The sequence below is a fragment of the Thunnus maccoyii genome, chromosome 15 (genome assembly GCF_910596095.1).
Source record: "Thunnus maccoyii chromosome 15, fThuMac1.1, whole genome shotgun sequence".
In the NCBI taxonomy this organism is placed as follows: domain Eukaryota; kingdom Metazoa; phylum Chordata; class Actinopteri; order Scombriformes; family Scombridae; genus Thunnus; species Thunnus maccoyii.
The window spans coordinates 19921399-19948474 of NC_056547.1; the positions used below are offsets into that span (position 1 = coordinate 19921399).

General features: G+C 42.0%; 2 protein-coding genes across 11 annotated transcripts in view; one reads left to right on the forward strand and one right to left on the reverse strand.

Moving 5' to 3' along the window:
• LOC121912832 (cytoplasmic dynein 1 intermediate chain 1) overlaps nt 1–5611 on the forward strand; it is a 56561-nt gene extending 50950 nt beyond the window's left edge. For all 10 annotated transcript variants that reach the window (XM_042435295.1, XM_042435297.1, XM_042435298.1 and 7 more), the window contains 2 exons: nt 2517–2642; nt 4812–5611. In XM_042435295.1, coding sequence (XP_042291229.1) covers nt 2517–2642; nt 4812–4922 — 237 coding nt within the window. In that variant the 3' untranslated portion in view covers nt 4923–5611. The remainder of the gene's footprint in view (nt 1–2516; nt 2643–4811) is intronic.
• Nucleotides 5612–5684: 73 nt separating this feature from the next.
• The window catches only part of LOC121912831 (calcium-binding mitochondrial carrier protein Aralar2), a 50057-nt gene continuing 28665 nt past the window's right edge, over nt 5685–27076 (reverse strand). Inside the window, exons 10-18 of the mRNA XM_042435294.1 lie at nt 26692–26776; nt 25393–25551; nt 23439–23491; nt 22871–22951; nt 16800–16940; nt 12686–12824; nt 9152–9310; nt 7905–7995; nt 5685–6813 (exon numbers count right to left, since the gene is read on the reverse strand). Coding sequence (XP_042291228.1) covers nt 6627–6813; nt 7905–7995; nt 9152–9310; nt 12686–12824; nt 16800–16940; nt 22871–22951; nt 23439–23491; nt 25393–25551; nt 26692–26776 — 1095 coding nt within the window. The 3' untranslated portion in view covers nt 5685–6626. The remainder of the gene's footprint in view (nt 6814–7904; nt 7996–9151; nt 9311–12685; nt 12825–16799; nt 16941–22870; nt 22952–23438; nt 23492–25392; nt 25552–26691; nt 26777–27076) is intronic.

Below are 27076 nucleotides of genomic sequence, written 5' to 3' on the forward strand. Positions count from 1 at the left end.
CACACGATTCAAGATTCCCTTGTGGGCGTTTCCCACAGCCCTCACTTTAAATCACACTGGGTGACATCTCCTCATCCCCGGCTCCCATCCAGCCGTCCCGCCAACATTCCTACAACCTCTGTCCAACGTTCAGGAAACCTCGGAACCCCACCATCCTGTCCCATCTCCCTCCCACATTCTGTCTCATCAGTGAAGTGCACACATGTGCAGGAGACCACGAGCAGCGAGCCCCAACCCTCAGTCCGCAGTCCCATGCTGGAGACGAAACATGATTAAAAAAAGAAAGTTCAGGCCTGGGGTTGAGTTTCTCAGCGCTGCGGGGCAACATTTATTTTGAGATGAGTGCATTTGAGGCCAGCGAATGATAGATCATCTTATTATTCAGTTCGGTTACATACGCTTATTTGCTTTCTTGCAGAGAGTTGGTGGAGACGATTGATACCACTCCCATGTCTGTAGGCTAAATATGAAGCTACAGCCAGCAGCCGGTTTGCTTAGCTTAGCACAAAGACTGGAGACAGGGGGAAATAGCTACCACTGTTTGTGCCCAAAGGTAACTAATGAACATGACAAACTGGTTGTTTCACTGTGGGTTGTGTGCTGAACTATTTCTAAGCTGAGAGCAGTTTAATCCTGCAAACAACTGCTAATGCTTATGCTAAGCTAAGCGAATCGTCTCCTTCATATTTAACAGAGAGAAAAGTGGTTTGAATCTTCTCAACTGTTTCCCAAAGTTGAACTCTTCCTTTAAGAAAGAAAAAAGTTGCACTATAGTGAAGATGTAACTTCAGCTACGAGTCTGGAAACCATACTTTGTTACAACTGAGATGGGGGAGTGGATACCGAACCTTTGATCACTCAGGTAAAAGCAGGGATAAAAGGATCCTCCAGTCTCCGTCTCTCTTGGTTTCCATGGAGACAACACCCACAGTGCCTTCAACCTTAATACAAGTCTGCATCTCTGGAAATGCTCCCCCCCCACCCACCCCTTCTCTCATAATGCTCTTTCACTCTCATTCTCAGTTTCTTGCAGCCGCAACACATTGCGCACATACACTGAATCACCTTATCTCGCAGGATTTTATGTCTCATGTAATCATTCCCTCTCTTACTGTTTTAACGTCAACACTCCTCCACTGATCCCCCGTCGCCAACGCAGGGTCTTCCCTCTGCAGCAGGCACACAGATGACGAGTTTCCCATGGTTCCCTCAACAGCGGCCTTTTCACCGACAGAGGAAGAGTTCATTATCGACGGCCTAACTCAGCTAACAATGTGCTTTATGAGAAACATTTGCTCAGACACACACACACACGCATACGCACAAACGGATGTACCGAACACATGCACACACATTCACTCACACAGTCTAATAGCAACAGACTTCCATTGTTGCCATCATATTAAAAACACACAGTCATAACGACATTAACGGAGCAGTGCGGTGCGCCTGGTTCTCATTTCCAGCACACACACACACACACACACAGACACACACAGACATATACAGCCAATTGAAAGCCCTCAGTTCAGATCAACTCTGGCGGAGTGCTGGAAGCTAGCAGGCTAATGGCAGTCAGTCTGTGGTTAGCGCTGCTTTAAATACGCAGAAGCTCGGTGTGTGAGGCGACATGATGCCAAGGCCTCTGTCTCCACTGGTGACATGTGTCAGACTCGCCTGCCACATGTCAGGAACAGTTTATGGAAACACTGCAGATGGTTTTAGGTTTTTAAAAAGGTGCAATACAAGCAGTGCTGTTTACTAAAAAAGAGCATCAGCTCGCCCACAACAGCAAACACGAGCGCAGTTATTATACAGTAGGTGGCCTTGTGTGTCCACATTTGAATGAGGACTTGTAAATTTGACAGCTATGTTTGTCTAACCTCCAGTTAGTATTTGGATAAAGTTTCCCTTTTTATGCAGTAAAATTTGTTCTGTAAATGAGACGATAATGGCATAACGCTCCCTTACTCCAATAAACAGCAAGAAGAATAGCTGAAACTGCAGTTAGATCATTAAATAAAAATAAATACAGACTCAGGGGACCATGGTGTAAGTGTAAATCTTTGTCAGTAGTATTTTGTTTAGAAATGTAATATCCAGTAAATGTGTGGGGTGGTTTTTGGATGCAAAGCAGCTACTAAAAACACAAAGTTGTAACACTTTTTTTCCTGCAAGTGGCAGGCTGTGGGGATCGTTCTTTTCATGCATGCGTTGGAAGAGTTTTATAAAGGTTTATGTGCCACATTAAAAGGAATCACATAAAAGTCAAACAATGTGCTGTTGGTCCTCTGGAAATTACTCCAAAACAGGATCATGACATGTAGGATTATGTTTATGATTATGGCTCAATCTGCTGTCTATGATTCGTTCCAATTAGATGTATAATTTGCAGTAATGTAGTGTGATCTACTGTGTAGATGGAAGTTTAGGAGTGTACAAAATTTGCCGTAACATTTTTATCAATTTTGTTTTTTTTGTTTGTTTGTTTGTTTGTTTGTTGAATCCTTGAGCAGGTACCAACTGCGAGCGTGACTATCGAAGGTGCGTCGGCGCTCAACAGGGTCCGCTGGTCGTCGGGAGGGAAGGAGGTGGCTGTGGGCGACTCAGAGGGCCGAGTCTGGATCTACGATACTGGAGAGGTACTAACAACCGTCACACATACATTTCCTGTAAAGCAGAGACATTAGTCTCTGAGCAGAATCCTTCACGGTACCCAGAAATAAGGGCAGAGTGAGTGCTCTGTGTCCTCAGGTATCATCTAATCATTACAGAATAATATCTATGACATTTGAAATAGTTTTGTACTGAAGTGTTTCTCGTGTAAAGTTAATATTTTGGCAGCATGTTCAGGATTTTCAAAAACAGTCTTCTGAGTACATTGTTGTTGGATTCACTGTGAGCGCTGTGACGCATGGAGCCGGTGGTTCTTGAGCTGCAGTTTTCAAACAATAACAATTTAATTACAACCTCAGTGCCAAAAGCATGAGTGAACTACAATGACCAAATTTTATTGCACTGTTGCAATGAAGTTGTACAACAGTGGATTGAGAGATTTTACTGTCTGAAATCTGAGTTACTCTTCTTGCTAAATGAAACATCAGTAATGCCTCCTTTCATTCAGATTCTACCAGAATAAACTGGAACACTGTGCTGCATGTGATACAAACACATACTTGCACTTGCTGCATCTTCAAAGTACATACTGTACTGTGCTCTTGTCATGTTTTATGTATATTTGGTCCACTGACTTTGGTGAGACATGTACTATAGACTAGAAATATAAAGTGTATTTTTTTCACAGTAAAACCTCCACATGCACCACCACCAACAACCATTTTAGGTCTTTTAACCCTGTATGTTTACCCAACTGTCAGTACTGCCATAGATCTATGTGTTTGATTTTTTTCACCCCCTCTTTCTTGTCCCTGTAAAATGGCCTCCACATGACTGCCATCACCACAAAGCGGCCAACCACCCTGCCTGTGCCTGTATGTTCTCTCATGTTTGGAGGGATCTTTGGGCTCTGGTTAGGATCCTCATGTGAGGGTGCGCTAGACTTGCCGCTCGGCTAATTTTAGCATCTTTTTTGTTGTGTGGTGAGTTAGAGAGAGGCTCGGCTGAGCCGGTGGCCTCCACGCTGGGTTGCTGGTAACGAAGAGTCATCAATAAAAGTGAGCGCGGTTGAAAGGTTTTACGACTCCAAAAAGGAGTGTGTGTATGTGTGTGGTGGGGGTATTTACTTCACTAGAAACTCACCCCCCTCACCACCCCCACCCCCACACCCACCCCCATATACTGTAGCTAAAACCAGGAACAGCATATGGAGAAAGATGCCAGCAATTCCATCCAGAGCGGCGCGGTCCCAACAGCGACCCTTGAGAGGGTTCCAGGAAAGAAAAATACCAAACACTTCTCACTATTATTGTACTCAGTACAAATTAGTGTTAGCTAACTTAATGTATCAGCAGGGATTAGAACTATTTTGATTACTTTTTTATACTTTTGTTGCTCCATGTAAAATATGGACAATTCAGATAGCTGTATGTGAGTCAAGTCAAGTCAATTTTATTTATATAACGCCAAATCACAACAGAAGTTATCTCAGGGCACTTTTCACACAGAGCGGGTCTAGACCGAACTTAATTTACAGAGACACAACATTCCCCCATGAGCAAGCATTTGGCGACAGCAGCGAGGAAAAACTCCCCTTTAACGGGAAGAAACCTCGAGCAGAACCGGGCTCTAGGCGGACAGCCATCTGTCTTGACCTGGTTGGGTTGAGAAAGAGAGGGAGACAGTAACCACACTGTTTGGTTTAATGCTGTTCAATGACGTGAAAATGTTTGGAGATCGTTGCTTTTTAAAGCCTGACAACACAGAATCCAGCAGTGTTTCTCCCACACGAGGGCCTCTTGTAGTCTGTTAAAACACTGCTAATGCTGAAGCCACTCAGGCACCATATAGATGATGTTCTGACGCAGCCCCCCTGCTGTGGACTCTGCCAGCTCTGGTGGTGGGGAGGGAGAGGAGGGGGGCTGCATCCCTCCTCCTGGTTCCTGTTTAATTACAGCCTGGCCATGCAAAGCGGTTGCAGACAGCTTGGGTGGTGGCCGCGGTTCTTGTCCCACTCACTCTGACTCCCACAGCACACGACACTTGAATGAGGAACGACGTTCAGTTTGACGAGTCCCGTTATTAGCTCTACAGTCAGCGCAGCTCACATCACTGTCCTCTTGTTGTGTCGTTCATAGAAAGCCTCTATGTGTTCACGTGACGCACTCGTGTCCTTGTGATGTTTTTTCCTCCAGCTGTCGGTGGCCCACAGTGACGACTGGGCACGTTTCGCCCGTACCCTGATGGAGATCCGTGCTAACAGGGCGGACGGCGAGGAGGAGGGGCCTATGGAGCTGGCTTCATAGACTCCGAAACCAAAGTGGAGGGAGGGGAGTAGGGGAGGGGACTCAAAGGCCCAGTGTGCTTTTATTGGTGTCACTATAGCATGTGCTTCTCACTCAGTTGTGTTTCTCCACCTTTATGTTCATGTTCCTGTCTGATCCAAACAAGGCAGAGCTTTTATTGTAAATGCAGACTGTCTATTAATGGGTGAACTGTTGACTTCTACCCTTATTTATTTCTTTAAAGGTGATGTGTTGCTTGCAACTCGTGAGCCTACACTATATAAAAGTGGCAGTCTTATAGCCTTATGAAGATATGTGTACTGTAATGATGCTTTGCACTACCGTAAAAATAAAGCAGGGTCCATAGATTAGTCATTGTGTTCTGTTTACAAAATGTCACGTTCACCTTCTGTTGTGCTTTTTTTTTTTTCCTCTGTATTCTGCCTGCATGCGACACATTCCTGAAATATCCCAGACGCATAAACACGGAGTCAATATGGTGACGTTATCACACGTGGGGCTTGTGGCTGCTTTATGTCAGTTGTTTCAGGGTGTCAGAAGCTGAATCAAGTGGACGAAGGTGGTTCTGAACCAGAGCCACAGCTGTATATTCTTTCATGAACTGTAACAATGAACAAGAGGTATATTGTGATGGTGAGAGCTCGCTGTTAAACCTGCTATGTTTGCTATTAAAGCATCGCTTGATCGACTGTTGTCTTGCTTTTAATGAAATGTTGTTGAAAGCCGATAATAATGTGAATAAAAACTCAAGCAGAGATCCGCTTTACTAATATAAGTTTCTCTTTACTCTCAGTACACATGTTGCTGCCATACGTACAGTAAGGCACGATTATTACACACCATATGTAACTCCTACATTCTCTGCACTGTACAAATTTAAATACTCAGTCATGACACGCTACAGGAGTGCAGTTGGTGCCGGCTTTCTCTCAAGACATTTACACATCTGCACACATTTAGACCTGAAACCAAACATCTTAGTACAGTAAACATTGTGTACGAGTTAGAATGTTACACTGCGTCTTTACATTCAAGATCTTTTTGGTCATATACATATATGTATATATATATATACATATATATATATATTTGATCAATTCAGCACACAATTGAAAGCAACTTAGGATCAAAATAGCCGTATAGATATATGAAAATATGTCTCTATTCCTCATTTTTACAGAAGTGCCACGTGTACGATTAAAGACAACTATATATATACGATCATATGACGGATGTGCTTTTGAATATAAAGCAGCAAAAGGAAGACGCCAGAGATAGTTATTAGTTATTGATATTCCTTTTCAATAAAAAGCAAGCAGTTAAGGTGTATTTAAACATCTGCCAGCCCTTCTGCTGCCCTGTGTGCATATTACTGTACCAGTTGAACTGTATGAAAAACAAAACTCAGTATAATACAACTCAAAACAATGTCAATCAAAGGTCAATTAAAACAAATACAGCACGGCTCCTACAAAGAATTTACCTTTGTGTCGCTCGTGTTATTTGGCTCACTATTGCATATGGTTTCATATAAACTACCATAAATGTATCATTATAAGAGAAAACAATAAATAATTTTAAATAGGTAACTTAAAACACTGGACTAGTTGGTGTCTTTCATTGCATCAAGTATGAAAAACATTCCCTCTTTCTACTCTTCCTCATTCAACCCCCCCAAACCTATGTCAAGATGAAGTGAGCAGTTCAAGGGGTGCTGGCGTTGGAGGGGGCCGCCGCCGTCGCCACTGTGTAGCGTGGGAGATGGAGTCCAAACTTGCTCTCGATGCCAGCGAACGTGGCCACGGCCAACCTGAAGCCTCCGATGTGGTCGGGGTTGGGCGCCGGCAGGCTGATCCGAGACTTGGGGGTGGGCTCCGAGCCAGCCGGCTTTCTGTGGTGTGGAGACAGAGAGAGAGAGAGAGAGAGAGAGAGCGAGAGAAAGAAAGATGAAGACGGAGGAGAGAGCCAGAGGCATGGCGAGACAAGAGGGAGGAAAAAAGGCGATGCGAGAAGGGGAGTTGGATGCAAGAAGGTGAGGAGCGATGGAGGGAAAGGGAGAGAGTGTTAAACAACATAAACATGGCACAAGATGATATGTTAACCAAACAGAGGAGAAAGTGAGTTTTATTATGATTATTAAATCTTAAATTTATATTATTATATTAAACACTCTTCACCGCAGAAATAAACATCTTCGTAGAAAATCTTAAGTTGAACAGTTTGCATTTCTCCCTCAAAGCAGAACTAAATCAAATCCCTCATTGATTTCACGCAGGGCTCTGTGATTCGCTGCCAACACGGACAGCGAAGGAGCACAGATCAACTCCAAACCACACCGAATATTCGCTGGATCTGCCACTGATTTTGTTTTACTGTGAGCCGTTGAGAGAGAGACAGAGAGAGAGAAGCAGCTACATGAAAAAGTAAAGAGCCCCTCCAACGGATACAGCGGCACAGTCTCAGCTGTCCATTAAAAGAAGCATTTTGAGAGGTTCACCACCTCGATTCCCTACTGGACCTTTTTTAACTTCAGAGAAGCAGTGAATTATTCCTGAGAGTGACCTATTTTCAGGTGGAAAATGAGCTCGTTTCAAATCCCAGAAGTGGAGAAAGAACATGTAGAAGTCAAATGGGTGCTGCCTGCCCTGACGGTGCGGTGAAACTCCCGCGTTTGAGAAAATTGTCACATCCAGAGCTTTGAGCGAGGGCTTCAGTCTGTCAGCTAATGTGCTTGAAAATTATTTTTGGTCTTGTGGCATTTCTTTCTCTGGCAGAGGAGGGAGGACACCCACCAAGCTATGTTGAAATTAACCCCTATTGTTCTACAAGGGGGTGGTCTTTGATAAAGGGGATGAACAATCTGCAGGCTTCTGTCTTAAAACTGAAATAACTACAATCAAGCATCAGAAATGTTTTAGAGGAAGTTTACTGTAGTGTGATTGACAGTAAACATGTAACTAAGCGGAAGAGAAGGAGACTTACTGTCCTCCAAAGTCGATATAGAACCAGCGCTGCAGGAGCTCATAGGTCACCAGGGTCACGCCAAACTGAGGCGAAGATCGAAACACTCGAGCTGCGGGAAGAGACGGAAATCTGTTTATTCAAAGACGCTAATCTACATAAGCACATAATCAAGGGTGCAGGTTTGGTTTGAGAAGGGGGGGGAGACACCATGAAATCAGAAATGATGATTAAATTGGTTATCATCATATTTTATAACAAAAAATGTGTTTGTGGTGTTTAAACATGTTGTAGTTAGTTATTGGTTAGTTAGTTTTTACTGCTGTGTATTTGGCCTCCCACAAAGACACCAGTACTTATCAAACATAAAAAAATATGCAGTGAAATTCATCTTCTGGAAAACACATACACAAAAGCAAAAGAAAAATGTGTTATAACATTATTACTTTCATATACTTTCAAATAATTTGTGCACTGAATAGCAGAAGACAGTTTGTCCTGATAAAGGGCTTTTTGTCCTCATGTACAACAACTTAGTCTTTGTGTACATTCACATTTACAAAATCAATTTCTGTTTTTATCTTACTAAAAGTATTGTGTAGTTCCAAGTGAAGGACAAAAGAAAACAAAGTGAAACTCATCTTCTTTGTCATTGAGATGCCACATTGCATTAATCTGCTGTTCTTCTTTCAGACTGATACACCGTCCAGTTTACAATATGTAAATATAAGAAGTCTGTAAATCTCTGTATTGTTAATATAATACTTAAAATCCTGTTCAGTCTCTCTGATAGTGACTCAATACTTTGTAGATAATGTTTTGTGTCTTTAAAACAAAGAGCACTGTCCTTCACTGCTTTATCTTTGATTGATATTCAATTCTAGCTTTCTATCTTTTTGGGAAAATATAAACTGTAAATAAAAATATACAAAATATATTTTTTTCACCCCAAAAACAGACAGAAGAGGTGGAAGTACTATTTTCAGTCTTGAATAGTGCCTGCAGTCTTCCTCTCAAGCATACTTTCCTAACAACCTCCAGCAATAATACACTGCAACCTGTATGTAGCCTGAGAGGTAAAACTCGGGGCTAAAAACCTCTTCTTACTGCCTGTGAGCTTATTGATCGGTGCACGGTGATAATTCAAGATGACAAGTAACCGTATAAAACAAAACATGAGGCTGTAAGGAGTTTGAAAAGTGTAAAAATGATGTCCTTTAATATGATCATGACGGTTGACTCTTTTATCATCACGTCAGCAAACATACCTCCAGCTCCTTTCCAGAAAGCTCGGGGTCCCTCTTCTCTAAGAATCTTCCAGAAGCAGTCCACCAGGCCGCTGTAGGTGGTCTGGCCAGCACGCGCCGCCACCTGTAGCCTGGTCTTGATCACGTCCGCCGGGGTCACCAGAGAGGCCGCTGGCATGCCTGGGGAGAAGAATGCAAGAAGAGTTTACTCATATGACACTTTTTATTGATTTTTTGTATATAGCAGTCTGATGTGTTTGATTCTAAATAGAGCAGACATTTAAAATCAGCCCCCAACAAATGAGATGATTTGTAGAAAGCAGCCATCAGCGATCAATTGAAATCTTGCATATCATCGTAAACTGCATCTGATAGAGTGGTTCTATCGTTCTTTGTTCGCTCATCTTGGGTCTTGACCATCTTGCAGTAAGTCAGCCGCGTACATACACCAGACACAAGTAGGGGCCAGTTCCTATCACTTCACCATCAACCAATCCATACCACCAGCAAGGCCATTATTTAATCTCTACCTTTTCTCTTCCTTTCCTCTCTCTCCCACTTTTCTTACAGCCGTTTGAAAGGGCCCAGACAATGGACGGTAATGAGAGCAATGCACACTGTGCCCCGTGTGCCTGTGAAAGTGACTGGCTGACTGAAGGGAGTGACTGCAGAGCCCCCACTCCATCCACTTCAGCCATGAATGGGCTCAATCATTGATGGCTCGGTCATTACCATCAACTGCCCTCTTGACGATTTACTCTGACTTCTTGGTTTTTGTAGCGGCCAAACGAGCTATTCAGCGGGCCTGATCAACTCAGCATTAGGTAGCAGACTGGCGGTGGTGACTGACCACCTGCACTGAACTGAGGAGAGGAGAGGAGAGGAGAGGAGAGGAGAGGAGAGGAGAGGAGAGGAGAGGAGAGAGGAGAGGAGGATGTTTGACCTGTACCTAATATGTGCATAGCATGTTTATGTTCAGCTTTGTTGTTCTTGCTTTGGTTGTATGTCTATGTGTCTTCTTGAAACTGTGTATAAGTAGTAGAACTACCACAAAACAAAGTCAAACTCCTTGCATACTTGGCCAATAAATCAGATGTTTCCTGTGGATTTTGAGATGTGGTAGAAAATAGTTGGAAATGGAGATATAATGACACAACCATATATCATATATTACTATGGAGTCTTTTAAAAGCGGTATAAGGAAATCGATTCACACTAAATCCTTAAATATGAATTATTTAATATTTCTTTTAAGCATGAAAAGTGTTGTCCTGAAATGAATCAATGACTATATGGCTGCAAACAACTATTATTTTCATGAACAATTTATCTGTGGATAATTTTCTCAATTAACTGATTGTTTTGTCTAAAAATAAAAAAGTCACAAAAATGTGAAAGATGCCCATCACAGTTTCCCAAGATGACGTCTTCAAGTGTCTTGAACAGTTTAAAACCTAAAGAACCTTTTACACTGATACAGAACAGAGAAGGGCAGCAAATACTCACATTTTTGAAGCTGGAAACACCAAATATTTTTGAATTTATTCATATCTAGTATTGAAAAGTGGCTTAAACAATTCATCAGTTATCAACATTTTACATACAATACTGATTAACTGACTAATTGTTTCAGCTCTCCATGATTAAAATCCAAACTTTAGTTTGTGTAGTTGAAATGTTTGACCTGCTAGCTGCTCTAGTGTAAAGGTAAGAGCTTCTCTCTGGGGACCATTAATAATATTCATAACGGTTTTCATGCTAATGTGGCCCGTAGTTGTCGAATTATTGACGAAGGAACAGACTTAACAACACTTATATTTTTCACACCTCACAGCTAATAAAGTCAAACACTCCCTGCATAATTCTCACTCATATAAAGAGCTAATGCGAGTTAGAGATGGCCAACACTATGTTCTTCACAGACCAGAGTAATGCCTGACTAAATAATGCTGAACAAACTCAGCATGTAATTCAATTTCCTGTGCTGACTGTAAAACACTAATTGCCAGAATGCTGAAACCGCTGATAAATGTATGTGAAAGAAGGATGATAAATGTGTCGCAGTAACGAAAAAAATTAAGAAATCATGGAGCTCGTTTCAACTTGGAGTCTGTGGGCCGTGGCTGCCAGTCTTGTGGTGAGAAACCAAAGTAAAAAAAAACGAAGGATGGAGAAAGAATTTATGATTTTTCAGTGTTGTGCCATGCCTCTGCGTCAAAAAGAGAGCGCTGCGGCTGACACATCTCTGAAGATTCAAAAACAAATATTACTTTTTTTTTTATGCAAATGTTCAAAAGCTTTTTAACTTGAGTGCTGGGCTGTTGTTAATGTTTTCTTTAGGATAAATCAAATATTAAAACCCTGCACATATAGTACAAACAGGACTGTATGCATTCTTACAGGATGAAACATGCATTAAGTAAGCACACAGCAGTTTGTGTCGGTGTGTGTGCTTGCATGCATGCGTGTATGTGCATGTACAACATATTAGGATTGGAAAGCCTCCCTGCCGGCCTGGTTGGCAGGCATCTGAGGCGCTTCCCTGCTGCAGGGCTCCAAAACCTCAGTCCCCAATCACTGAGCAGCACTCTAATTAGCAGCTACCGCCATGGAGCCTGCGGTCAGAGGCTGCCTGGCTTCCAAACTCTGAGCTCTGCTACTGTTACTGCAGCCTGTGGAGGTCTGAGGCGAGAGCAGAGTGAGACCTGCTCTCACACTTTGTTCTGAGCATTTCTTTTCATGAACTCTAAGGCTCTGCGCACCTACTCGGGGACTGAAGCTGACTTTGGTTCACTAGGGATGGTCAGATATTTTATATGTCATCATAATCTACAAATGTAATATGGCATTAATTGGACCATTAATGCTGTGTTGGCAGTAATGGTCCAATTGAGTTGTGATTCTTCCACAGTTTCATTTGTAGGATTTTAGCATTATCCAGGAGAAAAAAGCAGAAAAAAAAATAAAATAAAATAGAGAAAGGTCAAAAATAAAATTTCATTTTTCATTTTTGTTCCTTTTCCAATCATATTGTGACCCCTCAGAATTATATGAGCACCCTCACTGAGACCTGAATAACCTTTCTCAAGTGGTGGCCTAGTTTAAAAATGTTGGACAAAGTCTCAGCAGAGAACTTCCACTTTGTCTAACCCCACAAATATATAAACACTTATATAACACTTATATTTCATGTCACATTATTTAAGACCCGCTACTACCGGTAAGAATCAAATATAAAAAGCAATAATGTCGATTTCCAGTGTAAAAAACAAGAAATATTTGCTTTTACCATTTAAATAAAATATATTAAGAGGCAATTTACTCTTTTTAAGCATCTCTTCTTATTCTTGTGTACATGTTCAGGATGTGGTCACTACAACATCTCACAAAGCACACATAAGTGCTTTTGATTTTGATTGTTATCCAAGGGATCCCGCAGGGACAATTCTAATGTTATTTGGGAATTTAAGACTCCCTGTTATATTTAAGCTTGATTAAAGTTCTCTATCCCTTGTCGGCTGGAGTATAAAGGCGGGAGGGGATCAAGTGTTTTACCTGCCAGAGCTCCAGCTAACAGCATCTTGGCTGGCCCTATCCGTCCATCCTCATCAGTGAAGTAAGCCTTGCCGTGGGCATAGCAGGGGAAGTAGATGGCTGAGAAGGGGATGTCCCGCAGGAAACAAGCTTTGGAACCCTGGAGAAAGACAAAAAGAAATATTTCAGGTCATAATATTGGGTTGGGAGGTGAACGTTCAGAAAGAGAAAACAAAGATAAAAAAGAAAAGGGAGCAGAGGAAGAGCGATGGAGCTTGGGGGATTCAAACCTTGCCTGCTGGCTGGGCTCTCTAAAGATGGATTGTTTTGTTCAAGCCACAATGTGAAACATCAACTGTCCAGATGCTCAAATGCCAAAGACCTACTTCCAAAAGACTCCTGGAACTCTTACGTGAAGTATCACCACCACATCATGCCAGACAAATCATGTGTCTCCATATGCAAACGCTCCATATGCTGTCTTCAGCAGCAGGTGAGGTAGGCAGCTCCAAAACCAAGAAAAAAAAAAAAAGACAGACCGGCTGAATGAAATAAATCTAGGGTGGGGGAAAAGAGAAGATGGCTCCTTGTCTGCCACTGTAAACAACACTATATCATCAAGCCTATTGAGTTTCCTGATGCATTTCAAGCCTGTTGGCCTGCTGCCACCTTCTTGATACAGCAACTACAGTCAACAGAAAGCGTTTAAAGAGCTGGGCAGGGTCTCCCTGTTTTGGACAGGCTTCATTTAACTCCTATGGGATAATCCTTTGGTTCCTACACACACACACACACACATACACATACACACAGAGAGGATTGGCAGATACCTGGGCTATCTCTTTCCCTCTCTTTCCTCTGGCACTTCTTGTCTGCCTGTCCCTCTTGTTCGCTGGCTGGGGCCCGAGTGCTGCTGAAAGCTGGGAGATTGTATCGTGGCGGGACAGACAAGCAGCGTCACAGCGACTGGGACCAGAAGCCTTAATACCAGGGTAATGGTGTTGGGTTGGGTTGGCTAATTCACTGGCAGAACGAACCCAGAGAGAGTATGCAAATATGTCCACATTAATCCTTTTGTACCGAGATGAAATGCATGACTTTGTTTAGTGAGAATAGGCAAAATGCAAATCTATCTGATTCACTTCTTGCACATTATTCAGCTTAAATATAATGACTTCATATCCATGAAACATCATCTGGAGCCATATTCCTACAATGACAACTTTCCCCCAGTGATGAATGGTGGCGCTAGAGTGTTAGCCACCCTACCGACCCGTAGCTCCACCAACGGAGGGTGAGCTTCAGGATAATTACCCTGACAAAGGCAGCTCTGTGCCTGGGTGCAGCCCCTCCGGAGCCAGCCCGTCTGGGGCTTGCAGGCTGGAGCTCGTCTCCTCCCCACCTCCCCCCCCTCTACCACCACCGCCAAACACTGCTACGGCTTTCTCAATGCACTTTGTCTCCTCTCCGTGCACGGAGCAGGAAGACGAGCGCAAAAGTGTGTGCACGGACATGCGCACGTTTAAACACCACACTCTTATGGGTAACGCAGCACTGAGCAGCATTCTCACAGACAGTTGAATGGAGACAATAGTTATATGGACACACACACACACACACACACACACACACACACACAGGAAAAGGTCGGCAGGTAGACGAGACAAGAGGAGACTCCACATACTTTTACAGCCTTGTTAACAGAACCAAAAGGTTTACATGGAAGTTGTCTGTGCTGACAGGTGGCCACATCAGCACACAGACAGAGACAGCACACAGATAAGCCTGGGAAACATCTAGTGATAGGGTCCGGTGTAGTAAATAACCAGCTGAAGATAGTTCTCTATTTAGAATTTGAAAACACAAACAAAAATCATCTTATTTAAGTAAAATGAGGGAAATTAATACAACCACAGGTATGAGATTGACATTTTCACAGTTGATTGTGTTTACATTTGAAGCAGAATCTCTCCTGCCAAGCTCCATTAGGACTAATTTATGTAATTTAATTAGACATTAGGCTCTGTTTCACCCTGAGGGCTGTCCTTGTCTAGCCAGTTGAGCTGCTAATGTTAGCAGTAGCCACAGTTCGTTCATTGATTCCTACAGCTCTTCTGTTTAATTGATAGCTTCCAAATCCAAAACTGTGTGTGTGTGTGTGTGTGTGTGTGTGTGTGTGTGTGTTGGCACGTGTGTGCGTATTGGCACGTGTGTGTGTGTGTGTATGTGTGTGTGTGTTGGCACGTGTGTGTGTGTGTGCATAAGAAAGACAAATACAGAAAAAGTTTGCCATGTGGCTCTGCTCTCAGGTCATCGGTACCAAGAAAATACGTCTAAAACACAACAGTATTGCCATATTAGCGCCTAATATGACATTATAATCTTTCGTGCTTACTTTACAATGTGTTGGGCGCATAATATCACACTCCCCTAATATGTTCAAACAGTGCACTGTAATTTTTAGCCCTGTGCCATTGAAAAATACCAATTATGGCAATTAAGGTTAAATACAGCTTTTAGCGTGAATTGTGCCTTTTCTTGTTCTTGAACAGAAGACCACATGGAATTGTTGATTTAAATGATAGCTGATGTGGGGTAAGGTAATGTATAATTGTACAATAGTTAATAGAAAAATCACATACGATTTAGTCATAACAGTAATGAGAAATAATGGATTGTTGTGAAGTTGTGAAGCTGATGAAAATACAATAGAGTGGATATTGGATGTCTGGCAACAATTTGACTATTAACTGAGTAGAAACAAATCAAACATGAATACAGGATAACGTGCAATCTATTATGGCTTTGGGCTCTGTCCAAGGTTGTACTTTTCATTTAAAAAGATAAATGCAATTTTCTATTTCAAATGGGAAACTGCCTGAATGCAGTTATGTCAACTCTCCAAGTGTTACATCATCAAAAAAGTCAACATCCAATGAACATCCTAAACACTGTATCTTGCATTATTATTTCTACATGCTTACATATTAGTTGGGACATAGACAAATGAAAAAGTGTGTGTGGACATATGGACCAAGAGGCTGTTACGATGACGCAGCTCTCATCAACAAGTATTTTACCTCCTCTAATAAGCTATCAGAACGTTTTAGGTGTCGGGAGTCCAACCTCTAATGTCCACCTGGCACAGCTCAGCAGTGTCATAGCTCCAGCATTGCTGCACTGCAGCTGCCAGAGTTAGAAGAGTTTTAGATATGAGTGAGGCAACCATGCATTCATTCAAATTTGTTTATAATCTTTTTCTAATTATTTTTATATTTGCAAGATAATGCAAATATTTAACATGAAAAAGAAAACCCTTACAGCAGCAGTTGTGGGAGTCATAGCAGTGCACACTAAGTGGTTTTGTAACTGAAGTTCAATTAAATTGACGGCTGACCTCCACAACATGCGTCCAATGGGATTCTGGCATTTACAGGAAGTGAAACCTGTCACAGTGACAATTATACTGTAGAGAAGAATGGTTGAAAAATAAATTTTGTCCACCTCTGAATTCCTGGAATTATGTAACTTCTTTCCAAATCTACCATGACTTGAGTAAAAATGTCAAGCATGTCAGAAAATATCAAGAGAGGACAAGGATACCACTTAATATTGTGATTATATAATATAGCATCCTAGTTAGCTGCTTTGTAGGATAAAGTGCTGCTCTTCATTCTGCGCACAACCTTGTTTGTTTAGTATGAAATGGGCATCAACATTAATATCTAATAACTTTAAATAACCGCAAAAATGGCCACCAAGACAGACATCAGAATAAGTAAAATTAACTGCTGAGATGCAAATTTCTTTGTATTTCAAAAGAGATGCCTCTCTTGATTCATTATGTATTAATATTGCATATATATTTCATGTATTAAATGCAAATGTCTTAAAAACTGAATACTGCAAAAATACTGCAGCAGTTTTAAACCATAAAAAACTGCAACTCTATGATGTGTGGCTCAGACACGGGTCACACAGCCAGTGAAGATTAAAACAATGAGTAATACAGCGCCATGTCAGCAACCACAACATGAACTACACCTACAAAAACATGAGCCCATCAGGTCTGGTTGCATTGTGTGTGTGTGTGATGATTTATACATGCACCTCTGACCCCAACAATGTTTCCCACCTTGTAAAGTCCGAAGAAGCCAAGGTCTCTGATGACAGACAGGGCACTGACCCTCGGCCCCGTGGTGATCTCTCCTGCCACCTGCAGACGGATCTTTACTATCTCCAGCGGGTTGGTGAAGATCACCTGGGAGCCACCAGCCTGGAGGAACAGAGAGTCGAAAAGAAATGAAAATAATTAACGTAAAGAAAAAAAGAAACGGACTAGAAACACCCAATTTTAATATTCATTTCATCTATGTGAGATTTTGTGTGTGTTGCCTGAGCTCCATTGAAGAGAAGCGTTAATTTCAACAAATTAATTTAAAAAAAAACAAACATTTGAATAAATCAAGATTAATGAACTGTGGTCTGTAACAACTTTTCCTACTTGTACACAATAATAAGTGATGTAATTTTAACAGTAGTGCAGCCTCAGCAACCAGCTGCAAAACAAACATGTAGAGAGGAGGAGAGTACAGGAGAGTACCGGGAATTCAGCTGATGCAGTCGAGTCTGTCAGCTGTTTGTCTTCATCACAAAGACCCTGCGGGGACTCTGACTTCTCTTTTTCTGTCTAACCTCTCACTTTACACCATTCTCAAAACCTGTACTTGTGAAGGGAGGGAAACAATATTGCAGCAAGTTCAGACTGGTTTCTTTGCCTTTCAGGTCGGCAGGGCTTTTAAGTATAAGAGGTAGCTGTGGTAGAGTTGTGGCAAAACAAACCTTTAAGTGTGTCTAGTCAGGGAACTTGACAGCATTTCCAGAATTCTTCCAAATACTGTGAAATTTTTACAGTGTTTGTCTGACTTACTTCTCTGTCTCTAATGTTCCCTTTCATTGTTTCGGTCTCTTCCTCTGCCATCTTTAGAGTATTGTCTCTCTTTCTGTCACTCTGTTTCTTTCTTTGACCTCCTCTCAAACGATCTCTCTCATCTTCTCTAATATTGTCTCTCTCTCACTACGGTTGCCAGTGGTTACTGTAGCTACACGCAAAAGGGCGGCACATCGCAATTAGATAGCAATCGGTTGCCATGGCGCCATCTCTGTCTTAAATAGGCCTGGTCTGTTTGTTGTTGTTTCTCTCCCACCCCCCCCCCCCACCCCCCCTTCTTCCTTCATTCGCTTCGTTATGAATGATGGATTGTGTTCATCGACTCATGCCTTACAGGAAGGCATCAAGCTCCAATCTGCAACACGGGCAATTTTTTTTTTTTTTTTTGCTCAAAGTCCCTCAGATTTAAATGTTACCATATATTGCCTAAGAGAAGAGTGGGAGGAGAGAAAGAGAGCAATCATAATCGTCTCATTGAAGGTGTGTGCAGCTGCTTTTTTAAATAACACTGAATACAGTGGGCTTCAGCTTCCCTTCCAGAACCAACAAGAGGCTGTGAATAGCAGGAGGGCCGCCGCTCCAAAGCCGCTATATCTCACAGCTAAGTCTTTATGACTTGTTTTATGGAAAATAACCTAGTTGATTACATGCTGGCTAATAGCGCGAGCATTAAGAGGCTATTGGTTCTGGCCCCTAGCAGTGCTGGCTGCTTCAACTGGATACTAATGAGACTGGAGATGGAGGAGATGGAGATGTTGTTTACTCAAGGAGAGTAAACAACAACATCGTTTAGAGAGATGAGCTGACAATTAGCCCCAACAACATGAGATAAAATGAGTGACAGTGCAAAGCTTTTTTTGTGCGAGTCACCGTCCCGTGCCCTGTTTCAGCAGATTCCTACTTAACTGTGGAAAATAACTCGGAAATGTTGAACTTTGAGAGGACGGGAGAGAATCAGACAAATAAACAGAGAGGGCTAATGAGAGAGAGAGAGAGAGAGAGAGAGAGAGAGAGATAGTGAGACAGAAACAGAGATAGGAGTAGACAAAACAAGAGAAGTGAGGGAAGGTCGGGGTTGAGGCAGAGAGGTTTAGAGTTGTGATTATGGGTTGACGGTGTCGGCAGCTCTCTGATGATTCCCGGGTAATTACAAGGCAAGGTGATCCTTAAAAACCTGGGACGTCAGCACCTTATGCACGCATCACAGCTCCTGGCTATGTGTGTGTGTGTTTGTTGGAGAGCAGAAAAGCTTAGTAAAATTTGGAGGACTCCCCTTCTCCCAAAACAACTACGCACACGCACGCCAACCATTCACTTCAAGCCACACACAACAGATTAGCACCAGCTAAAAACATTAACCACCATCCATAAATAACAATCACACTTTTATTTCTGCTGAACAGCCTTCGTGCTACATGTGCAGGTCCCGGTGTGTGTGTGTGTGTGTTGTGTGCTAGATTCTCTGATAATGTTTTCATAATTCACGTCAGGCCTGAATAAGAGAGCCATTACAAAGACTTAAACTAACCATTCAAACTGCGATACATTTACAATGAATACTAACACAGTGTTACTGCGTTTTTACTCTCAGTCTTACCCCACTCCTCCTTTCAGCAATGACCCAGTAAGTATTTTGTGTAACTTAAGCCCTAAAATGCAGGCCAGTAACTGCCAGATAAGCATCCAGCCAGCTCAGTCAACGGAGCATGCCATTCTTACCAAATAATCATTAGAAACTGGCAACCAACACTGGAGCTTAATGGTGCTCAGCCGCAGGTTTAGAGAGAGAAAGAAGAGGAGGAGGAGGAGGAGGAGGTGAGGAGAGGAAAGGGTAGGTGAGAAAAGGAGATTTAAGAGGGCAGAGAAGGGTAGTAGGAGATTAAAAAAAAAAGCAAGAACAGAAAAGATGAGAGGAGCAGAGGCAAATAAACAGGACAGGACGGTGATAGAGAAGCTGCTCGAAATAAAAAGGTGCGCACGTAACATTACTAGTCCCCCCGTTCTATTTTTCCTCCCTTTTCGTTCTGTCTTCTTCTTTATAGACTGTGGATCCGCGGCTGACACTGTGGTCCAAACCGACACTTTCACAGCTACCAAATGATATAAACAGATTTCATGCGCTGTGGCTGGAGCCTCGCTAAAAACCCAGTTCAGGAGGGTTCGACTTATGTGTGTGTGTGTGTGTGTGAGTGTGCGCGTGTTATGTGTGAGTGTGTGTAAGATAAAGTGGCAGGCAGAGTGCAGTGCCAGCACTAACACCGGGGCCTCAGCCAGGATGAAAGGAGCTGTCACGACGGCTCACGGAGGAAAAGAGGAAAAATCCATCCATCCACACTCCTCTCCTCTACATTTATCCTCTCCTCTCTCTTTGCTTCTGTTATGGTTCTGCTTCTGAATCCATATGGCTTGTATAAAGAGACAACCACTATTTTTCACACCCAGTACAGTGCACAATATATCTCCAGTATATTAGCTTTCTTGTAGTTACGGCGCTGTACTCTTTTCTCTCTTTCTTAAAAACAAATTCGCTATCCAGAACAGACCTGTAAATACGCTGTGCTAAAACATTTTTCAAACATATTCCCAGAACTAATAAGGTCAATTGAATGTGCCTGAGTGGGCCTAAACCCATAATGACTTGTGTATCCTGCTTTAGTGACCAGCATCAAAAGAGGCTTGAGTGAAAGACCTTCTTTCATTTGCTCAGGCTAAAGCTGCTGAGCTTGGTGGACTACCTGTGTGTGTGTGTGTGTGTGTGTGTGTGTGTGTGTGTGTGTGTGTGTGTATACATGCATTGGGGGTAGACTGTGACAGCTCAGTGATCAAAACCTATGATGGGAGGGAAGAAGGTAACAGACTGGGGGTGGGAGTCTCAGGTAGCAGCCGCTGTCAATCTTCTTCTCCTCCCTTAAATATGTGTGCGTGTGTGTGTCCGTGCACCTGTATGCTCTTCTGTTTGTCGCACATGCACATGCTCCTGAAAACATGTACAGTATGCACGTTCGCTCTTTCATGTGTGATCTCTACACGTTCCATCAACAAACAGTGACTGCTGGCCTCAAAACAGCTCCATGTCTGTCTGCTTAACTGTCAAAAGGGCGGCACTCAGAAAACAGGTAAACATAGTTAAGAGATGTATGCTGCCTTAGTACTCTACACACTGTCTGTGTGCTGCACAGCATCATTTCAGCACAGTGCACTTTGAAGAGCCAGGATGATGAAGAGGGAGAGAGAGGTAACGTGTTTGGGTTATTATGGGAAAAAAGGTGAACGCTAAAATATGCAGTGTTGGCTTGTATTTGAGTAAAATGCTTGCAGACTTTTGCAAACAAGATGAATATCTGGGGCCATGTTCACACATAATGTGAAGCCATTAGCGGGAGACAAACAAACTGGGGACCGACTCGTAAAAAACTTGCTCCGTAGCACTACTACAGGTCAAAAACTCTACAGTTTAACTCTAACTTATCTTAGAAATGATTATTAAGGCGTTCCAGTGTCTGACAGATGTAAAAGTTGATGGAAAAGATGGAAAAGTTTATTTACAAGAACCAAGAGTTTTACATCAGTGAAGAGGAGAGAATGTTAGGTATGATTAAACATTGTCACTGTTTGATGAAGCAGATTCAGAATTCACATACAGAAGCAGAAGTCTACAGTATATAGCGAGTGCAGTTCACATTACATTTCTGTACATTATGTACTTCTGTTTTCTCCTCCTCCTTAAACTGCATAAATGTGTCAAGCATAAATGTCAACTTTAATGCACCAATAACTGCGATGTCTAATGCAATGTGAACTATTTACTTTAGAGCTGCAACAATTGGTCGATTAATAGCTTAGTCAATCGACAGAAAATGAATTGCTAATTATTTTGATATTCAATTAATTGTTTTTCGTCATTCTTAAGAAAATGTCAAAATTCTCTGGTTCTAGCCTCTCAAATGAATATAATGTAATACAAATGATTATTTTCTGGTTTCAAGACATTTGAGGACATCACCTCAGACTCTGGGAAACAGTAATCAACGTTTTTTACCTTTTTATAACATTTCATAGACCAAACTACTAATTGATTAATTGAGAAAATAATGGACAGATTGATCAATAATGAAAATAATCGTTACTTTCAGCCCTCATTTACTTTTCTGCTTGTTTTTGTAAAACAAAAGAATGTCATGTTAGGTAGAAAATAGTGGCTCACAATGAGGTGTGTGAACACCACCACTGAGAAACTCCACCATTTTATTTGAGGGCCCAGTACACGTATATAGTGCCCTCAAAAATTCCACAATGGAACAGATAAAGTAGTGTCACCGGCATGAACACTACTTTCCGCTAGCAATCCCATAATACGATGCATTTTACAGTTGCAAAAATTACCGTTGTGCAACTCTACAGCTATCAGTGATGACGCAAAATGATGCTAAGTCCAAAATCTCAACTTACTGCTCACTATTGAGTGTCTATTATATAGGGAGTAGTGGGTGAGTAAACGAGGAAGTGATTTCAGACACAGCCCTTATCGCTGTATTCCAATCCATCCTTTGTACAGTTACACATCACAATTCACAAAATAAAATCTAAAATTAGATTTGATTGGATATGACAGTTTTGCTGTGAAAGCCAAAACCTTTAAAATTGTAAAATAGTTGGAATCACACAAAAAGCCAAATGTCTTATTACCACTGTGGTCCCAGTAGTGGAACTGTCCCTGAGAGAGAGGTCTGCTTATGATATTGTCTTACATAGGGTCTTGGCTAAATGCACAGATTGTTGAGTCTTTTGAGTCGTTAGGATAAAAAACTCTTGAATGTAACAATCAATGGTCAATCTCTCTTTAAATTCTGAACAAGGAGGAAAAATTCGATGCAATCTGAGTCCTGTGGATAATAATATTTAATATTTCATGGCAGCTACCAACACATTTTGGCTAAAAGCCTTCATCAGGGTCTACACCCTGTGTGTAGGTCATATTGGGTGTACTATTATACTCAGTACTCCGAGTACCTTGGATTTTTTCTTATTGCTTACAATTCTTGAGGCCCTTGACTCCGAAGAGCACTTTTGTTCGTTGAGTGTGACTTTTTGAAAAAACAAAACAACAAAACACTTTTACCATTTCTTTATATATCAAAAATGCAACCTTCTTTTTTTGAGCATTCTTAAATCTGTCCAGGTTGTGACTAATCATAACTCTCCACGTTACCTGCATGCTGTACAAGCCAGCCAATCAGTGCTCATTTGTGACTTACACATCCACCGGCCAGGATCTCAGCACCCAGAGGGACTGTGCCATCTTTCTGCCTGGTCTTTCCTCGAACAAAGTCATTCACCTGGAAACACAAAAGTTATAATATCATGCAAAGACCAACAAATTTAAAACTGGTATAGTGTAACATGATATAAATATACAGGCTATACACAGTATACAATGTTCTATATAGGATATTAATACTACATTTTACTATTGACTATATTTTGTTTCCACTGAAGGATACCCTTGTTTTATTTACATTTACATCTTTGGTATCAGTGCTATTAACAAGTATTGGTTGTAACAATAACAGTATTACTGATGTAAGCTACATATATTTAATTCTTTTCTTCTCATCAAGATACCTGATGGACAGTTAACAGATGCAGGTGCGCTGGAGTGTTGCTGACTGTCCCTTAGTTACGTGGTCACATTCACATGTGTGTCATGTGTGTATCACATGAAATAAAATACGTATAAAACATCAAATGACGGAAGAACTGCGTGGATCTTTGTCTGTGTGAATGTGCATGCATATGTCTGCGTTTGCTAACGCAGTGACTTACTGTGAGCTTTATGGCTTTCTCGGGCGCCACACCCAGTAGCTGTGGTACCAGACCTATCATTAGGAAATGACGAGATGATTAGAAAAAAAGAGTGCTGTGGTCCCCCTACTCACACACACACACACACACACACACACACACACACATATACATATACCACTTCCACACACTCCACATGAAGTGCGGCTTGCCGCTGCATGCGTTCGACCCTGCAAGATCCCCCAGACGCTAATGAAATCTACTGATGTGGAGTGTGGGGACATCAGAGTAGCAACAGGAGAGAGAGGAAGACGGGGTAAAGAGAGGATGAAGAGAGAGAAACTGCTTCCCAGAATAGGAAAAAAGGGCAGAGAGTATAAAACAAACCAACCAAAAGTTTACGCAGACCTCAATTACAACCCAGAGCCGGATAAAAATAAACAAAATAATCACAACAGAGCACAATGAAACTTGGCCCCCTACCCAGCCCAAAGGCAAAAAGCACAGACACACATTTCCTCAAAGTAACAAACACAGTTAATAATCTACAGTAGTTTGTGTGTAGCGAGGCCACACACACACACATAATCATATACTCAATTTGGAACTTGGCTAAAGGATCCTGCCTGGAACTCATAAAAAAAAAAAGCAAACCAAAATCATTTTTGAAATATTTTTTTAAAGTGTTCACATACTTTCTTCAACACAGTATATACATGTATTCTATACACACACACATACACACAGACATGGAAAAATCTTGGAACGATGCTCACCGTTTCTCTTGTGCTGTTTTGTTTATGAGAGATCCCAGCATCATACTACAAAAGTAATTGTGCCAGTTTTCCGATGCTGATTCTTCACTAAGCAGATTTTTCTGACAGTGAAGGCACTTTCAACTTATATTACATAACTACAGTTTGGCGGTCAGAATACCGGTCTGGCCATCTATCTGGAGCCAGACCTGTCTGTCTCTATGTCTGTGAAGCCTTTCCATTCTTGATGGCCTTTGTGTTTCCCACAGAAATTCAAGCATTCAAGTTTCCTCTTGGGAGCCCAGTGCTGTCAATCAAAATCATGAGATTTTAAAAAGGCCCCGCCACCGTTTTTCAGAAGTCCTTTTTTTTTTTTCAGTTCTTCCAAGACCTCCACAATAAAGACACAGACACACTAACCCCTGTTCCTGAAGACAGGGCAGGTAGTCATTAGGGATGTCGTGCCCTGGTATGTGCGTACCTGCATGCCCAAGTAGTTGCCGCTGCACGCTGCATACTTGTGTGTCTGCTCCGAGTCTGTATGAGTGTGTAAGTTCAGACGTGCGACATCACCATTTTGTGACATAGGCCTAGAGGTATGTGGCCTTGCGTGTGACGTTCATTGTCCTACTCTGAAAGTCCCCAGCCAACCTAATCACTTCAAAGGAGACAGGTCAACAGAGAGGCGAACTCACACCGCCCTCCTGTCCACCCTACACTTTTCTTCTCCACTCGTCTCCTCTCCCTTCTCTTCTCTTTTATTGTCCCTACTACTCGCTTGTTCTTTCTTCTTCTCTCTCATCTCAGCTCTTTTTTTTTTTTTTTTTTCCAAAACCTGTTTTGTGGATTTGGGTGCCTGTGAGTTGTTTTTGTGTCCGTAAATACAAATTGTGGGATGGATTTTGGCCAATTTATTTTAGTTTGGACTTAATAACATATACTGAATGTTAAACCTACATTTGTATATTGCTCTCTAGCATGACCATGGTAGCCACCACAATCATGGAAATACTGTTGTCGGAGGATTTTCTATACGGCGAGAAGAACAAACTACTTATAGTGCGTCATAGTGAATGTATAATATACATTCTAGCTATTGATGCAGGCTAAATTCTGCTTGATACCAACAGTACAGTTTGCGACCATGACCCATTAGCACAAATAAGTGTATGTGGATATATAAACAATGGAAGTTTGAATTTGTGTTTGAGCATACTGACCTCGGTAAAGGCCGAAGAAGCCCTCGTAGCGGACCACCTTCTTGAAGCAGTCAAAGCTGCTCTTGTACATGAGTTCCCCCACCAGAGAGCCACTGCTCCTCTGGTTCTGCATGCGCGTCTTCACCAGATCAATGGGGTACACCGCTGTGGCTCCCACAGCTACCAAAAATGAAACAAAACATATTTAAGATATTGATTGCATGTTATGAGAATATTTTCTATTTATTTTAACACATATTTCCATTTTCTGGTATAAATCATACCACTATTTTGGGAAATTTTGATGATAATGATTTTATTGTACCTTTCTTTCATTTTTGAAAATAATTTCATACAAACTATTTGGAATGACCTGCTAGAAATGTAGATTAAATAGCTAAGAAAGCAGTTCCTATGAAAACTGTTCACAGCATGTTCTATGTATTATTAAGAGTAACAGAGACATTGCTTCTGGAAAGAGATGTTGCTGCAAACTTCCTGTCACCATTATATTGGGGTGGCAAACCAAAACATAGCTGGATAGATAGATAGAGATGAGTGACACAAGATGTTTTCTTTGTAATTTAGGTGAACTGACCCTTTAAGAGGAGAAAGAGGAAGGGGAGGAGGAAGAGGTAGAAGGGGAAGTCTGTAGAGGTAATGTTAAGAAAGACATTGAAGGAAGTGTTTTGATTCCCGGTATCTTCGGGCCAGTCAGACGGACACAAACAAAAAGAACCGACCCAAGGCGACAGGCTTAATTAGAGAGAGACTGAGAGAAAAGAAGGGATGGCAGACCCATACCTCCTTATTAAGCTGTCTCCTTTGGGATAGAAGGAGGAGGAGAATGGAGGAATGAAGGAAGGGAGGGAGGAGGAGTAGAAAAAAACAGTGGGGAGTCTGAAGCCAAACACAAGGCCTGGGCACCACCCTTCACCCCCCACCTCATCCTCCCTCTTCTGATCACTCACACAGGTACAAAAGAATCCACACAAGAGGGTTTTCCCATGGTACGCAGAGAGGCGAGAGACAGGACAGAGTGAGAGAGAGGGATGGCAGACAGAGGGGAAGAGAGAGATTGAGCGAGAACAAGAAAGAGAGGGAGCACTTCTCTTAAAGCAGGGGAGCGACCGTTGTTCTTGTAAGCAAAGGAAAGGGCAATAGAGGGGCCATTGTCCTCTCTCTCTCTCTCTCTCTCTCACCCTTTTCTTAGGAGGACAGCAGAGGGCGGGAGGCAGGTAGGCAGGCAAGCAGGGTGGTGAGGTGGGTGGGTGGTGGGATGAAGTGGATGCAGGGGAGCCAATGGGGTGTGACTCTTACCCCCTGCCACTGAGCCAAGGGCGAACCTGTAGACTGACTCTGCAATCTGGACTAGGATGGGGCGGGAACCATCACTGCCCAACTGCTGCTCGCACAGAGGAAAGGAGACAATAAAGACATTAGACATTAGTGATTTGTTGAATATCACAAACAAAAAACAGACAGAGCAACTGGAGAGAGACATGACACAAGACAAGCGGCTGTTTCAGACATTTATTTCTCTATACCAATCTACAAATATTTCAGTATGTCTCTCATTAAACTTTGCATGCCATATATTTAGTTCCCCAGATCTGCAAGCTAAATTGCATGCTATTAAATCAATCATTTGTCATATTTGCTGTACAATGTTTGACAGCAAGTCCCAATTTCATGATGGACATTT